We start from the raw sequence: 15,433 nt of genomic DNA on the forward strand, positions 1-15,433 counted from the left end.
TAAAGCCTTTGGTGATTAGCTCTGGGCACAGAGGTGTGGAGGTGTGACTTATGCCACAGGATGATTAGACTAAACAACCTGGGTGGGAACACGAACAGTCCACAACTAGCCACTCYGTTCTGCTTCTATTTAGTAATCTAATAATAAAAGATCACAATCACCACAAACAGCTATGTGGATTCAGCTTTGAAACTTGGAACTATGGATGCATCAAGTTTTATGATGGAATACAAAATTGGTATTATGCATAGAATTAAACCAATATTATTTTTGTTTTTTGTTTTAAATCTTGGATCTATTGGGTGAAACAATCAAAACTCAACCATAAACTCAAAATTTAAAGGATAATTTCACCAGGGAATTAGCAAATCAGTAGCCCTAAGAAAGATGAATGCTGCTTAACATCAAAAAGAGAAAGAATGGAAGATACTATTAAAAACATGTAGAAAGATTCTCCCTCCCAGCTCAGATGGGGAGCAGGCCTACGTGAACCTGCAGGGCAGTTCCTCAGCACTGGGCACTTTCTAACAAGCAAACGAACGTGCTTCTAAACCACCCTGGCAGACCCATATAACCCACTTACAAGAGGAACTGCCCTGGCTGAGTGGGCTAAAAAGCTCATTRAGAGACTCCTGCTTTTTCTTTCCTTCTTTTTTCCCTGACTCCCTCGAGAGGCAGCACAGTCTCAGCTTAACTTTCCACTGTGCTTAGCTCAGCACGGTCCAGAACAGCAGCCAACAACTGGCTCYGGGGAAGCCCCATATCCAAACCAGCCTCATGCCCTCTCCAGAAGCCTAGGAGTGGGCGTACGTGGTGCCAGTGGTGCAAAACTGCATTTGCAGGCAGCCGTGGCACTTACTGCTGCACGCGAAGGAGGCGAGATTTCAAAGCTGAGCTTTGCTGAACCAGCTTTTTCTGCCAGCGATCGCCTCAGGAAACAGGAGGCAGTGACTCCTCTTTCACAGGCGTGAACTTACGAAATAAGCAACTCTAAAATTGCAGGAAAGATGTGCAATGTGCCTCCGTGCCCCAGCCTGCCTGGCCTGGCAGCAGCCTCTGGCCTCAGCACGCTCCTTGTTCCAGGCTGCCTGGTCTCAGCACCCTGCTCTTTAGGAAGGCTCGTCTAGAGATGGTACGAGGATGGCCAATTTTCAGCTGGAGTTTGCTTTTAGCATTTTGAAATAGGTTTCACTACAGGTGAGGGTATGGGTGGTGATACCAGCAATAATGCTTAGAAAGATCTAGTTTAAATAAATAAAAACTTTAAAAAAATCACTTCAATCACTACATTTAAAACACACTTTTAAAATTCTGCAGAAACTCTTAGGCCTCTTAATGCTGGTTGATTGGTTTCAATGCTATCAAAAACCAGCTTAAAACACTATTTTCATGGACAAAACATCTCTTTTTTTTGAAAGCTCATGAAAGCTGACAGAAAATAAGTTTCAAAAACCCACACCAATTGCTTATAATGAATCAAGCTTTTATATTTGCTTCTTGACTTTCCCATAAAGAGCTTTTTTTCCTTAAGAAACCTCAGATGCCAAAATTTTTCAAGAATTCTGAACACATTAAAGCTTCCCCCCACCAAGCAAAAACTTCTGATAACAAGCATACTTTCACGGCTCAGTCTGGCCTTTCACTCTTAGTTTTTAATTAAAGAAAAAGATTTATAGAGAAGTGATGGCTCAGGGGAATTAAACGGGGATATGGACATAGTCCCAGTTCTGAGTCAAAAGTTCAAATGTCCATCTAGGCCTTTATCTCAGGCCTTTTTTTTCTTTTTTTCCTTATTTATTTTTTAAGTACATACCAACAGAAAACAGACATGCAATTTTTTTCTTAATTTATACAAAAAGCCATCTCGGTCTCTAGATTCAAGCACTGTGAGGCCAACGTTGGATCCACAGTTGTTCTGACTTCTTCCATCCACTGATGGCAGTTTTACTTTGAGCAGGTTCTTTTTGAAGTATTCGAAAGGGTCAAGACAAGTATTTGTAAGAGTTTTATATAGGATAGAGACCCAGTTCTGTTCAAGACGCACCCCTGAAGTTCAGGGCCTCTGGAAGGAGCCAGTAGCCACTTGCTTATCTGTCCTCAACACCACAGGCTCTAACACGCTGTCAGCATTTCCCCCCTCCAAGACCTCCTCTAGGCCAGAACACAGCTCAGAGCTGCCAGGGACTCACCAGGCCGAAGATTCAAGGAGATCTTTTGAGGCATTATTTGTGTCACATCCGAATGGGTCAAGCCAGAGCCCTTGCTGCTCAGAGGAATGTTCTTCACTATGTTAATGCTGCTTTTAGGGTTCTCGATGGCTCCTGTACAACCGCTTGCAATAAGGTTCTCTAGGAAGTCGCACCTCGACGTGATGGATTTTGGGCTGCCAAATTCCTAGGAGGCAAAGAATGAACAAAGAGAGGAGAGATATCAGTCCCACAACAGGAGCTTTGTTTTGATGTGCTGGTATCTGCATCCAAAAGGAGATGACAAGGAACAGATGGTGTCGTTGGCTGTACCTCAAAAGCTGCTAGCACTGAGCCTCGAGACCGTCAAAGGGTGATCATATAGAGGAATTGCTAAAGAAACCCTGTGAAGATTTATGTACTGTGCTTCCAAATCCTCAGCCTTTCAGTGTCCAGGATCACAGGTCTGCAAATTGAATTTGCTTAGAGATCACTARCAGGAAGATAACAGCATTTCTTCACCCCAGACGCAGCAGTACAGAGCACTTTCTCCCAGCTCTGTGTTGGGCCATATGAAAGCAACATGAAGTGTTTGGTTTGTTGCCCAAATAGCCAATTCCCATATCTTTTAGAGGAAAAGATTGGAAACTTATATTTAAAAATAAGTGGGTGTGTATATCACCCTAATTACTTTTCAAGAAGGAAAAGTGAAGACAAGAAGATGTTACTAATGGAAGCAGGGCAAACGAACCAATCTGCCCAGAGAGCTGAAACCAGCATTTGCAGACTGAGGGGCTCTAAGGAYCTGAGTCTCCTCCCTTGTGTGAGGGGCAGCATGTCCCACCACAAGCATCGTGTCTCCCTTTCCTCAGACCTCTGCACTGCCAGCATTTGCACTGCAATATCATGTGGAAAAATAAATATATACACACAAAAATAAATATATATGTATATACATATAGGTATACACACACAAATATATATATATRTGTGTGTGTGTTTGCTGTAGTTGCATATGTAAACATATATATACACAGGTAACCACAGCAAAGGATAACTGAGCTGGACCACAACCAGAGTAGGTTGATGCAAACAGGATAGGCAGGAAAGCTCCAATGGACAAGTGACTTGAGAGAAAATACATGGGAGGCATCAGTATGAGAGGAGAGAGGCTGGAGTTGCAGGCTGTAAAAGAAGCAACGAGGAATAAATCTGGGAGGGCTAGAAGATAACCAGGGCCCGCTGTGGAGATGGCAGGGTGGGAYTGATAACCTTTCACTTCTGGTAGAGCAGCCCGTGGCTGCTGCGGGCACCGACACGAGTGCTCGGGCACGAGCAGCGCCCGGGACAGCTGCCTGGAGGAGCCACCTCTGGAGCGAGTCCGTCCCCCCGTATCCTTCAGCCCRCATCCCAATCGGATCCGCAGGCACAATGCTCCTTTGTGCGCGGAACGCACTGTAACAGCCAGCTGCACAATGGAGCCTTTTGCAGAGCGTGTCCATTTGTCAGAAGGCATTTTCTTTTTATTCCCTCCGCCTTCCCTCCAAAAAAGCCAAAGGGAACTGGTTATGTCCCCTAAACATACCAAGTTTAACAGCTGATTTCTTATTCCTGCACTGTAGCAGCAGACCCAACTACGTTCTGCTCTGGGGTTGATCTACTAAAGTTAAATGAAATATTGCAGAGAAGATGCCCTCAGTCACACCAGCAATCTGTGCTTCAGCTGCTCAACCAGAGCGGTGCTGTGTTGGGGAAAGAGAAGAAAACCACTTCCCCAGCTCAGGGGAACACGTAGCGCTTCAGCACTGCTCCTTTCAATGGTGGCACCCAAAATATTTCACAAACACTGAAATCATCCTCCTCAAAATACCCTCGTGCTTCCCCATTTAAGAGGAAAAAAAAAAGCAGAAGTGGAGGCTTAGAAAGCTGGAAGACCTGGCCACAGCTCTTCCTGCAACTTGGTGCCAAAACCCAGGGCAAAATCTGCTTTTTCCCCTCATCCTCAGGCACACAGTAACAGGGTAGACACATTAATAAGGGGCTGTAGATGCTGCCTTGGCCCTTCCTAGCGAGGAGCATGTTCCCCAGCCCTASAGCAGGGTCGTGGCCATACAGGTTTCCCCCCACCCTGTGCCTGCAGCCCTTACCCACACTCATCCTCACCTCCATCCTGCTCCAGGCGAGCCCTGGAGCCAGAGCGAATCTCAGCTGCGCTCTCACTACGAGGGCCGAATGCTATTTGAAAAATGCTGCATTTACATTCCATATTCCAAAAGCAGCCTCCCGCCAGGGAGATGGTATGTCAGGCTGATATTAACATAAATTTTTTGGAACGTGACATGTAAACAYACGAGTTTCCAAGTAGGAGGACTGGGACCGCTTAAATCATTAATGGCATGACCAAAAGAGGAGGGAAAAAACAGCATCCAAAATGAAAACACAAAAAAATTCCTTGCAATTGAAAACAATGCCCAGAATTCTAGAGCAGCAGATTTAGAGAAGCCTTTTAAAGTGCTTATTTAGGATCCAACTTCACCTTATGTAAGTGAAAATACAAGAGTCATCAATGAATACCCAATGAATACCCATACCAGGCAGCAGGGACCAACTTGAAGTAGTTTTTAGGTGCTTACATTAGAATCCCAGACCTATCGCAGGCAGTGGAGACGAGTTCAGAGTCTAGATTAAGAATCATCGCTGACCAAAGCAGCATCCTGGGTGACTAATATACAGACCAGAGCTGGACAGTACAAATACCAGCTCTTCATGGACACAGCTAGGTCATCCATTAAGTCCATCCATGATGGGTTCAGAGGTTGGTGTCAGGTCAGACTAGCCGTGGGCTTGCTCCAACAGGGCTTGCTCCAAAGCCCTTGATGTTATTAGGGGGAATCCCTGGATTTCATAGGGCTTTGAATGAGGACTCTATTTTCTGTCTGGGGATGGGGTATTATAACAGACAAGTCTTACTCCTTCCCCAGCTGCTAGTCCTTAGCAGTCTGTATCTCTCACCACCATGAGAAACATCTCCAGGTGTGTAGGATATTGCTTAAATRGATGCTCAGCTTCCCAGCAAGAGGTAGATAAGGGAATGAAAGGAGATGAAGCAAGAACAGAGCTGCATTTGCATGCACAAGAAGATGGTACAAGCTGGTGAGCTGCAGTAATTCTTGCAAAGCTGCAGAAGGCAGGACAACTAGAAACAAGACAGTCTTAGACATGGGAGTAGATATTTCCAGGAGAGCTCTTTCAGACTAATTTAGTTATGGGACAGTTCAGTCCAAGTTTCAGGTAGGAGAACATCCCTATTCAGAGGCAGAAAGCAGAATACAGCAAAGCCACTTGTGCTTGGGAGCAAATGAGAAAGCACCAGCCACCTCTCGAAGGATCGTAAAGCACCCATGTGTATTCAGCAAAAGTTCTCACAGTTAATGCAACTTTGAAATCCCATTTCCTCTCTCTCCAGCCCCAGAGGAAGGCCATATTCTGCTGGCTATGATCTCGAGCACAGAAAGCCCTTCCTGGCTGGACGATATCCATGTGGGACCTGCCTGGARCTTTGCTCGGAGCACGGAGTGCGTGTGCGAGCCTGCCTATGGGCACAGCAGCAAAGAAGCAGCAACTGTTGCAATGTATTTTCCACAGCCGTTGTGGCCAAATTACTCATTATCCAAAGGAGGCAAATGAGGCCAAGGGTAAAACCTGCAGGCAACTTTCCAAAGGTAACTGTGGAAAGCTCCCCTTTCGGCAACACCTCTGAGCCTTTTCAGCTCCCACATCCTTCCTTCTTGACTAATTTAGTGTGAAACCTTCTAAAATTGGCCCAGATCAATCGCCACACTGTGGCAATGTTTCAGCTGTAGCCCAGCACAAATCCAGAGCCTTTTATTTATTTATTTTTGCTGAAAAGCTGCATTATCAAGGGCAATAGAAAATACAAGTCACCCAATGCTCTGATGACCTGGGCAAGGGCAGGAGGATATGGCATAACTCSTTTCCCAGTGGACATGTCCTTGGCTCCTGTCCCTGAAGCTTACACCAACAGCCCAGCAGCTCCCTGAGGGGTAACAAGCCCATGAGAGGGTTTCCCACAGCACACAGGGGTCACCTGTGAAATGGAGATGGGCTTACAGGCCTCTTTCTGGAGGCCAAAGGGCTCTAAATTAATCACTGCCCACTTACTTAGCCAACAACCCCCACCCCTATGCTGAGGGATACCTGGTGGGAGGAGAAATAGCAAGGGTCTCAGAGATTCGGTGAAAAAATATGAGATATTTTGAGCAGCAAAGGTCCAAAACAAAAATGCAACCCAGCAATKTTCTCTGTCAAGAGACACCGATTCAAACGTTCAGTTTTTAGGTAAAAAGGATGCTCATTCAGGCTTCACAACCTGGTCCCGTTCATACCAGAAACATTGCAGTGAGCTAGATGATCAGAATGCAAAATGGCACACAGAAATGCAGCAGGTATTCTCTAATAGTTAGGGAGCAAATTAAATATTGTTTCATGCTACAGAAAAGCCTCAGCTCAGAACGATCACACCTATTAGCCTGCATTAATTCTAACCAAAGCCTCCTAAGTACTTTGCAGATAAGACTTCTGCATCAACAACTAACCAAGACCAAAGGCAGACAAGTAGAAAAAAGCTTGGAAGTAAAACTTTCCAAAGCAGACAAGTGAAAAAAAAAAATGGAAATCAGAACAACTCGAAACCTCATATGCACATCAGTTTGACAGTTTTAAGACAAATTGCTTAGCTCATGCAATAAAGAGGGAGAACAGCACTTCAATACAGCTAACTCCTGACCAGGCATGTCCCAAGTCATTACATATCATTTCTGCTTTCATCAGTCCAATTCTGTATTCATTCTGTCTGAACTTTTCTTTCTTTTTTTCATGTAAAAATTGGATGTGTTCCCMCTGGGAACATCTTTGATTTTCCTTCCTTAACCTCGAGGCAAAAATTGCTGAGATAAAGAGGACAGTGCACATGCAACCTGCTGGGAAGCAGAGCACACACCTGCAGAAATTTCARTTTAATTACTATATTAATTTGAATATATATTTTGCATGCATTTACATAACATATAAGTAAACATAGGAGCACATTGACTACCTTCACGCCCTTAAGGAAAAAAAGGAAACAAAATAATAGCAGCAAATCACATAGCTCACAGACACGCTGTGCTCCTCACTGCTCTTTCCAAGCCTGACTACTTCTTGTCCCACTGCAGACACTCTAGGCTCAACCCAGTGAACACAAATGTCTATTTGTCTATTGCACCAAATTTAAGCAGAGCCTAAAAACACCATGGCAGCTTAGGACATGGAAGTAAAGCTCCTTCCAGAGCTCTCTGCTTCTAGTGAGCCTAAAGGAGCCTGATAATCCCGAGAAACCTGAGGCCACTGCAGGGAAGGAGACAAAAATCCACACAGCAACAAACTTCCTCCTGTTCCCCCCACAAAACCCAGCCTGCAGAAGGGATCACCAGGACAACAACAGCCAAGGTGCAACTTGCAGCCAGAATATTTCATCAGCACTCGTGTTGGTAATTTCTAATTGAGTATGAAAGTCTTCTGGGATTTGCAGGAAAAAAAGTTGAGGAATTTCCTCATATTCCAACAAGGTTGGAAAGGCTGCAGCAGTCTCAGTCACTGAAGAGTGCAGTATTTCCCCACCCAAACAGGTCTGTTTTAAGGCAGACTCAGGAGACAGTTAACACCACACATTTATACCATTGCCTTTAAGAGTAATTTAAGCAGATCACCCCATTTCAGTCCTGCCTTTCAAGGTATTCTGTGAGCCAACRGAATCAATGGTTGCTTCCAAATTTCTAACAGCCCAAAAGCTTGCGGTTAGCTCACCACCCCTGGGAATGCCAGGGCTGAATGGATACCAGAAACTGTTATCATCAAGTCATCCATCATCATCCTCCTCCTCTTTGATGGAAGCAAAGATGCTGAACATGAGCAGACAAGAACAGTGGCCAATTCAGCTGGAGGGGGAGTGATGCACCCGAGACTAACATGTCGCTGGGCGCTAAACTTTGAAATTTATAGCATGACTATTCTGCCAAAATTGTCTTTAGGTAAGCTCTACCTATGGAAGCCCCTACCAATACAAAATAAATAATATAAGGAACCTGATCCTGCCTTCGAAGWGAGCACCCACCTCCGTCACTAACAAAAGAATGAACAAAAAGCTGTGACGAGTGCAGCCCTGTCCCAAGTGATGTTATTGCCCAAGAGCACAGAGCACACAGAGACTCTGCTGCTGCACTGGGTTTCATGAGAGCACTAAGATAACACCACACTAGGCAAAATGCAAGACCAGAAAGCTAATTATTCTCCTGTGCAMGTTTGATCTGGAACTACAGGGTGGGAGACCCTCCAAACAGGCCTTTGCTTTGCCTTGATCAGAGGAGGTAGGATGCAAGCCCTTCATCAGGCTTCAAGGCTGCTGCTTGTTTGGTCTTGTCACAAAGGAAGGGAGATAAGAAGTTATTAGAACCCCTCAATTATCCCAAGATGAGACGTCTGCTCCTCCCTCTCCATGAGCAGCTGTCGGGATGAGCCGTGAGACGGGTGTCTGCTCTGCTCTCAGAGGGACACATCCATAGGCACCACGACCTGCGAGGCACGTGTGGACATGGGGCTCCAAGTTCACCCATAACCAGACCCATCATGACCCAAAACTCCAGCCTGGCATCACCCAGCCCTTCAGGATGRCTTGGGCCCCAGGGACCGACCAGAGACCTGAGCACTCGTAGCAGAGCTCCCAGCTCCCACCAGCTTTTACCGAAGAAGGCTTAACAAGTGCTGACAAAGTTATCAAACGTTGCCTATAAAGATGACAACAGCTGGTCAAATTTGGTCCCAAATCTGTTAGTTAAATGCAAAGTGAGTAGAAAATGTACACTAATCAGCTGATCACATTTCAACCACAGCATGATTAGCATCTGTGGAAACCACTGCAATGTCTTGGCATGCTATTTGAACACCAACTATCGAGTCTGACAAGCATGTGCTCTCCTGAGAGCATACTGCTGCAAATGACAGCTAGTAGAAGTCCAAAAGGAAAAATATACTAAACCCAACAATTTGGGAAGCATAACTGATTAGGCTGTGGAAAATGGGAGGTAGAAATGACAATGCAAAGAAAAATAAGTCTTAAAGCTTAGATTATTTTAAMTCTCCTAAATTGAAAGCCTCCAGAGACTTATACAACACCATTTTTTCAAATCATAACTTCATAAATAAAGAAAAATGATTAGAGTTGCAAAAATTAAATTATTGAACAAAATACAGGATTAGAATAAGAGCTTGTCAAGTTTTAGCACATAGCAGGTAACAGCAGCTTTTTAACTTCTCATGCCTGGCAAAAGAAAAAAAAATACTGTGAAATGTATTTTTAAATAGCTGCTCCAGACTAAAGGTCAGGAAGTTTTATAGTACTTCCTTGTAAACAGACCTCTTCCTTCATTTGGCTCCTCCATTCCACTTGGAAATATTTTTTTTTTATTATAAGTCTGTTTGCAAGATAAGAGCTGAACTGCCAGTCCCATGGGTTGACTCACAATTAGTGGTCACAGCGACCACCAGATAAACATTTCCTTTGGCAGCATTTTGCAAGAATTACCTTTTGATGCCAAGGAGGAGGGGAGGAAAAAAAAAAAAAAAAARAAGGGGGATAGAGAAAATTATTGGGTACCCATCTTAGTAGCCAGCATTCTTGCATTCCAGTATCACCATCACAGATTAATTGGCTGGAAGCGGAGCTCTCACAGCTGTTTACAACATGTCTCAGGAGCAAGATCTATCGCTTTACCCTTTCCGTCCTACACATCAGTCACTCTGCTGCAAGAAAAAGCATGAAAACTATTACACTGACAGGTAAAAGGGCACGAGGAGCACTAAGGGGTTTTCCTTGGAGAGCTGCTGTTGTGCTACGAGGGAAGTGAAAATCCATYGGGATAGAGCTGGAGGGCGGCAGTCAGTGAGGCCATCGGGGTGGCTGCTGCATGGGCTCCCAGCACCCTGGGGAGGAGATGACTAACAGCTCYCCTCACTCCTTCCCTCTCCCCTCGAGCCCTCGTGAGGGTAAGAGGCACATTCCTACCAGGCATGGGCTGGGAAAGGAAAACCAAGAGAATTTAACTGCTCAGCACCTAATTAATAGGTGCAGGATTGCAGCTGACAGATGAAGTCCTTGCTGCTAGCTCCAGGTGTGAGTAGCCCTTGAAAGCTGCCTTTTGCTGGGGGGATTTAGTGATGACCAAGCTCTGCATCCCCTTGGTGTGGGTAATCATGCAGGAGTATCAGGAGAAACCAGGTCTTCCCTGCTGGAGCTTCCTCTCCTGTTTTCCGCATAGTGATGGGTCTTCCTGGGCATGTAGCATCGGGCTTATTTAGGAAAAATTGTGGTCTGCTAGGAACAGCCAAAAGTAGCAAAACCATCTGAGGTCACCACGGAGCTCAGAAGTTGTGGGTACATGTCCTGAGGCTCTGACCTATAACCATGCATGTAAACAGCCTTCCACTGCCGTGCTGAGAAACACAGGCAGGTCAGGATGGGGAATGCRCCCCGAAACAGGACTGCAGGACCAAACACCCCTCCCTCCATCCCCACGCATGGCACACACATTTCAGCATCAAGATTATCCTCTGCTCTGTGGAGCCTCACAGCCCAAAGCCAGCTCGTGACAACAACTATGTGTGTGCTGGGATGCTTCTGCAAGGACACAGGATGTTTGCACACGTTGCAAGCATCCTTCCCGCTCCCTTAACTACCTGGACAGATGCAGGCACCAAGCAGACAGCAGTGGACTGTGTTATCAAACCTTCAAACACCTTTATAGATTGCAAGTCTACTCGATATGTACTTGCTAAGATTTTTATGTATTTTTTAAAAAAGTAATTAACAGCACTTAGATGATGAGCAAGGAAATATATTTGCAATTTCTTGTAAACCAAGGAGGACCCAATTMAATTATGAGAAGCAGATTTAAGAACAAGCACAGGGAAGTAATTTTTGCCACAAAATACTCTATTAAGCTGGGGAAATCTTTGCCATAGGATGCTGCAAATGTCACAAGTGCACGTGGCCTCCACAAAGTACAAAATAAACTCAGAGAGGAGAAATGCATTAGGGAGAAAGCCCTCTCTGGCACCAGGGCATCCCGCAGCCACATTTTGCTAGGAACGGGGAGGACATTCCACAGCGAGCTTGTCCTGCATGCCCAGTGCCCCAGTGCTGGCAGCATCTCACCATGTTTGGCCCGTGCACTGCTGCATTTTAGGGAGCGCAATTCAAGCAAGGCACCGTGAAGGCTGCAGGGTGACACAAAACTCACCAGATACAGGCAGGGGACTGGGGGAGTGAACAGTGGTGATGTTCACAGGACGCCAGGTGGGCAGAAGAGCCATTTCCTACTGTGTTGCAGGACTCACAGGTTGCACGTGCAGGAGCTGTGCTCAGCGTGGAGGCACCTGATGCCTTCAYCAACCACTTTGGGCACCACATAGCAGCAGGGACAGGATGCAGGGGAAAAAGAACCTCCCTCCTTTTTGTGTCACAAAAACCATTTATCAACTGACTACAACTTCTGAAACAAACAATTAAAAAAAAAAAATCCAAAATCCCCCCAAAACAGCCTGACCACGTACCTCTTTGGAGCACCAAGCACAGTTTGGGTGGACGAGGAGACACTCTTTGCAGGACGTGGCGCTTCCGCTCGTGCACAGGTTGAGACCTTCAGGAACAGAAAAGGACAGTGAATGGGATGGGTTAAATGGTGCTTTATTTTCCTTCCTCAAGAAAAATAAACAGAATAGAAACTCAGATCGGGATGTGGAGAACCTCCAAAATGTGACTCTGGTGATTTTTTTCCCCCTTTCAGTGATCTCTGGTTAATCAAAGAGTTCAGTTTCTCTTTCTAGTGAAATATTTGCATGACTTCTGACAGAAAACAGTACCTCTTAGATGGGCCTGGAATATGAAGACATCTTTCCAAACGCCCTGAAGAAGACCGACTTTTAAAGATGGATTTTTTCCATCTGTACATATTCATCTTAAGTTAGCCATGAAAAAATATTTATCTTCCTCTTGAATATGATGGCAATTTCCATAATTAACTTGTGTTACAGCAAATTACTTGAATTTATTACRGGAGTCATTTCCACAGGATATCCAGGGCAAACTGGCCAGTCGGATTATCCTGGGGAGCGTCCAAGGYTGCCCAGGATGGAACACGCTGCTCCACAGTGAAAGCTCTTCCTATGCTGGGATGCCAGCAAAGACACACACCAAGACGTGAGCAGATGGACAGCTAGTGATGTTATTGTCTCCTAAATTATTAGCATTAAGCTGTATAGTGAGTATTAAAAAAGTTCCCCTCACAAAAAGCTTTGGGAAGATCTGAAGGGAAATAACCCAGGTTAAACAGGAGCCAACAGCATCATATTGGCTTGAATGTCCCAGCTTGTCTAACCATGCCTGGAGCCGTGAATGTGCCATTCAACATCAGCGATGCTCCTGGCCAGCAGTGCGCAGCTATTAACGTCAACTGTCAATAACTAATTAAACACATTTCCAGCTGAGGAGGCAGCACAGAGGCTGCACACTCCTCACAAAGTGCCTTGGGCTTGAACTCTGAGCCCACTACTTTTTTTTTTTTTCGCCCATCCAAAATGTCAATGAGGGCATTGTGGGGCCTCCTGCCACAGTCCATCTATCTTTCAGACAGTCCTGTCTGCAGATACCACCGCGCCACGGTACAGTTAGATATAATGTGCAGATTGTGTGGAGCCCCCCATGCCTGGGAAAGAACCAGGCGAAACTGCATCCTGTAGCAAGACCCTTCTGGTGCAGGAGCTTTTGGGATGTGCTTGCTGTGCATTGCCCAAAAATATCTCAAGGAAAAATTAGAAGGGGTGGTCCTGGTTGCTACCATGGGGCTGGGCACAGGAAGCAGTGAATCAAGCTGGACAGCTGGAAGAATGCTCCCCTGCCCCAGGCTGGGCACAAGAAGACAAGTTCTCCTGTCACCATTTGAGTGGCCACTGTGCAGACCCGCGTCAAAGCCCTGCACTGGTGCAGCCTCTGACCCCAAGGGCTTCTCCTTTCTCTGTGGCTTTTATTCAGAAAGGCTTTCATTTGCCTTAAACAAGAGGCTTATTAATTTTACCTTGCTGACTGTTACTGTGCATCCCCACGTTTCATCTCTCGGTCACACTCTGCACATTGCAAGAGCTCAGGATGCAAACACATGCTCATAAAGTGAAACGTTAACTCGTTCAGCTGAATCACAATTTGCACAGATGTCAGCCGGGCATTTCCATGCCTTGCAAGAGCGGTGGCTTCCAGCACAGATGAAAGCCCCTCCTCAATAGCCCCTGCCCTTGTAGCCGCTTCGCAGCACAGCAAGACACGTGTTTCACTTCTTGATGTGCAAGCCCGGGGCTGCGGAGCAGGCAGGAGGGGAGCAAACACAAGTAGCCGCCTTGCTGCAAAAGGAGGAGGAATCATTGGCCACAACTCTCCAAGTTTGGGATAAAACAGGCCTCAGAAGCAGCCCCACTACTGATTTTGCAAAGCCAACACTTGGGTTCCTACCCTGGCTATCCAACAAGCCTCACTTGCCCTTCTCTGGAAACAGGATAATATTTACCTCCTTTCCTCACTAGTGGATTTTGGAGAGTTTACCTAGCAATGGCAGGATCCGAATGAACCCAAGGTCTCCCCGTGCCAGGTTGTTTCCAGCGGGCGCCGTGACGAGGCTCTTGCAGCAGCCCACGCTCGCCCGGGCTGCCCCAGGGCCGCGTTCCAGCCAGTGGCAGCTTTTGAAGTTTCCAAGCCTGCTTTCCTTTCCACTCTGGAGCAAAACCAAGCCTTGTCCAGCGTTGTTGTGAAAACAGGGTTTTGCTAAGCCACCCAATTTTGCGCTGAAACCTGAGCTTTTTAAGCTGGTGTAGAAACACACAGGACTTCCCAGATGAAAGTCTTATGCTGTGCTTGACTCAGAGCAGTCTGTCGTGCCAGGTCACACTGAATTGAGCAAAGGAAAGTCTTGAGGATCCCTATGATAATCCAGAGGCTTCCAGAGCTAGTCACCAGGTAAGAAACTCAGTCTGCCTCTTGATTTTGATGTATTTAGACATCAAAAATCCTCCTTTCAACTAAGCTTCACTTAACAGGAACGATTCCTTGCAGGATATAGCTGGGATCTTCATGGAAGAGAGTAATCCATCCCACTTAGACACTGAGACCCAGACCTTGCACCCAGTTCTTGCACTGAGGCTGCAGCTGCTTTCTGTGCACCCCCTGGGCTCCAGGAACACCYGGACCCTGCACCCAACTTCCTTTCCCACAGCAGCATCCAGCAGGTACAAACGGCATCTCCAAGTTACATCCTCTCCSTGCAGAGCAATGCAGAGAGCCCAGGAAAGCAAAGGAAGATGCTGCATCCACATGGATAACTAAGGTTAGGACACAAAGCCAATGATGCAGAGCAAGACAGCAGCTTCTTAGGAAAGGTGCACGAAGTTACTCACACAGATGCTCCAGGCAATCAGACCTCATTTTAAACCAGTTCTACAACAAATCAGAGCTGCGGAAGGGCCTCCTAACACTGAGATGAAAGATGGATGTGCTGGCTTGCTTAAGAAAAGAAATAAAAATAAAATAAAGAAGTAATATACTCCTTATTTACCTAGGTGGGGTGAAGAAAAGAAAAGAAAAGAAAAGAAAAGAAAAGAAAAGAAAAGAAAAGAAAAGAAAAGAAAAGAAAAGAAAAGAAAAGAAAAGAAAAGAAAAGAAAAGTTATATTGTGCTTGCTATAAGAGTTTTAGCAGCCTCTTCCCCAGGTCAGCAACATTTCTGGGTCATGAGCTCTGAACATCAGCCCGCCAAAATCGCGGGAGAAGGGAAGAGGCGCCGGGAGCGGCGGAGCCCGCGGGCCGCGGAGCAGCCGGCGGAGCGGAGCGGAGCGCAGGAGCCGCGCGAGGAGCCGCGGCCGCCCGAGGGACCCCCGCGCCGCCGCTCCCCATCGCGGCGGCGCCGCGAGGAACGAACCGCGCGGGGACCGGCGCGGGGACCGACACCGGGACCGACACCGGGACCGACACCGGGACCGCGCGGCGGCGCTACCTGCGCGCGGTCTCACCTCGGCCGGGCGGCAGCAGCGCGGCGAGCAGCAGGCAGGCGGCGGGGGCCCGCAGCGCCCCTCGGCGCCACATGGTGCGGGGGG

General features: G+C 46.5%; 1 protein-coding gene across 2 annotated transcripts in view; it reads right to left on the reverse strand.

Moving 5' to 3' along the window:
• ITGB5 (integrin subunit beta 5) overlaps positions 1-11,938 on the reverse strand; it is a 63,370-nt gene extending 51,432 nt beyond the window's left edge. The window contains exons 1-2 of one of the 2 annotated variants that reach the window (XM_026054386.1): positions 11,853-11,938; positions 2,190-2,394 (exon numbers count right to left, since the gene is read on the reverse strand). In XM_026054386.1, coding sequence (XP_025910171.1) covers positions 2,190-2,223 — 34 coding nt within the window. In that variant the 5' untranslated portion in view covers positions 2,224-2,394; positions 11,853-11,938. Of the gene's footprint in view, positions 1-2,189; positions 2,395-9,897; positions 9,955-11,852 lie in introns of those variants that run through there. The other variant, XM_026054378.1, reaches the window with a different exon arrangement.
• Positions 11,939-15,433: the final 3,495 nt, after the last annotated feature.

Source organism: Nothoprocta perdicaria, unplaced genomic scaffold (assembly GCF_003342845.1).
Source record: "Nothoprocta perdicaria isolate Ctin4 unplaced genomic scaffold, notPer1 scaffold_0, whole genome shotgun sequence".
NCBI classification, from domain to species: domain Eukaryota; kingdom Metazoa; phylum Chordata; class Aves; order Tinamiformes; family Tinamidae; genus Nothoprocta; species Nothoprocta perdicaria.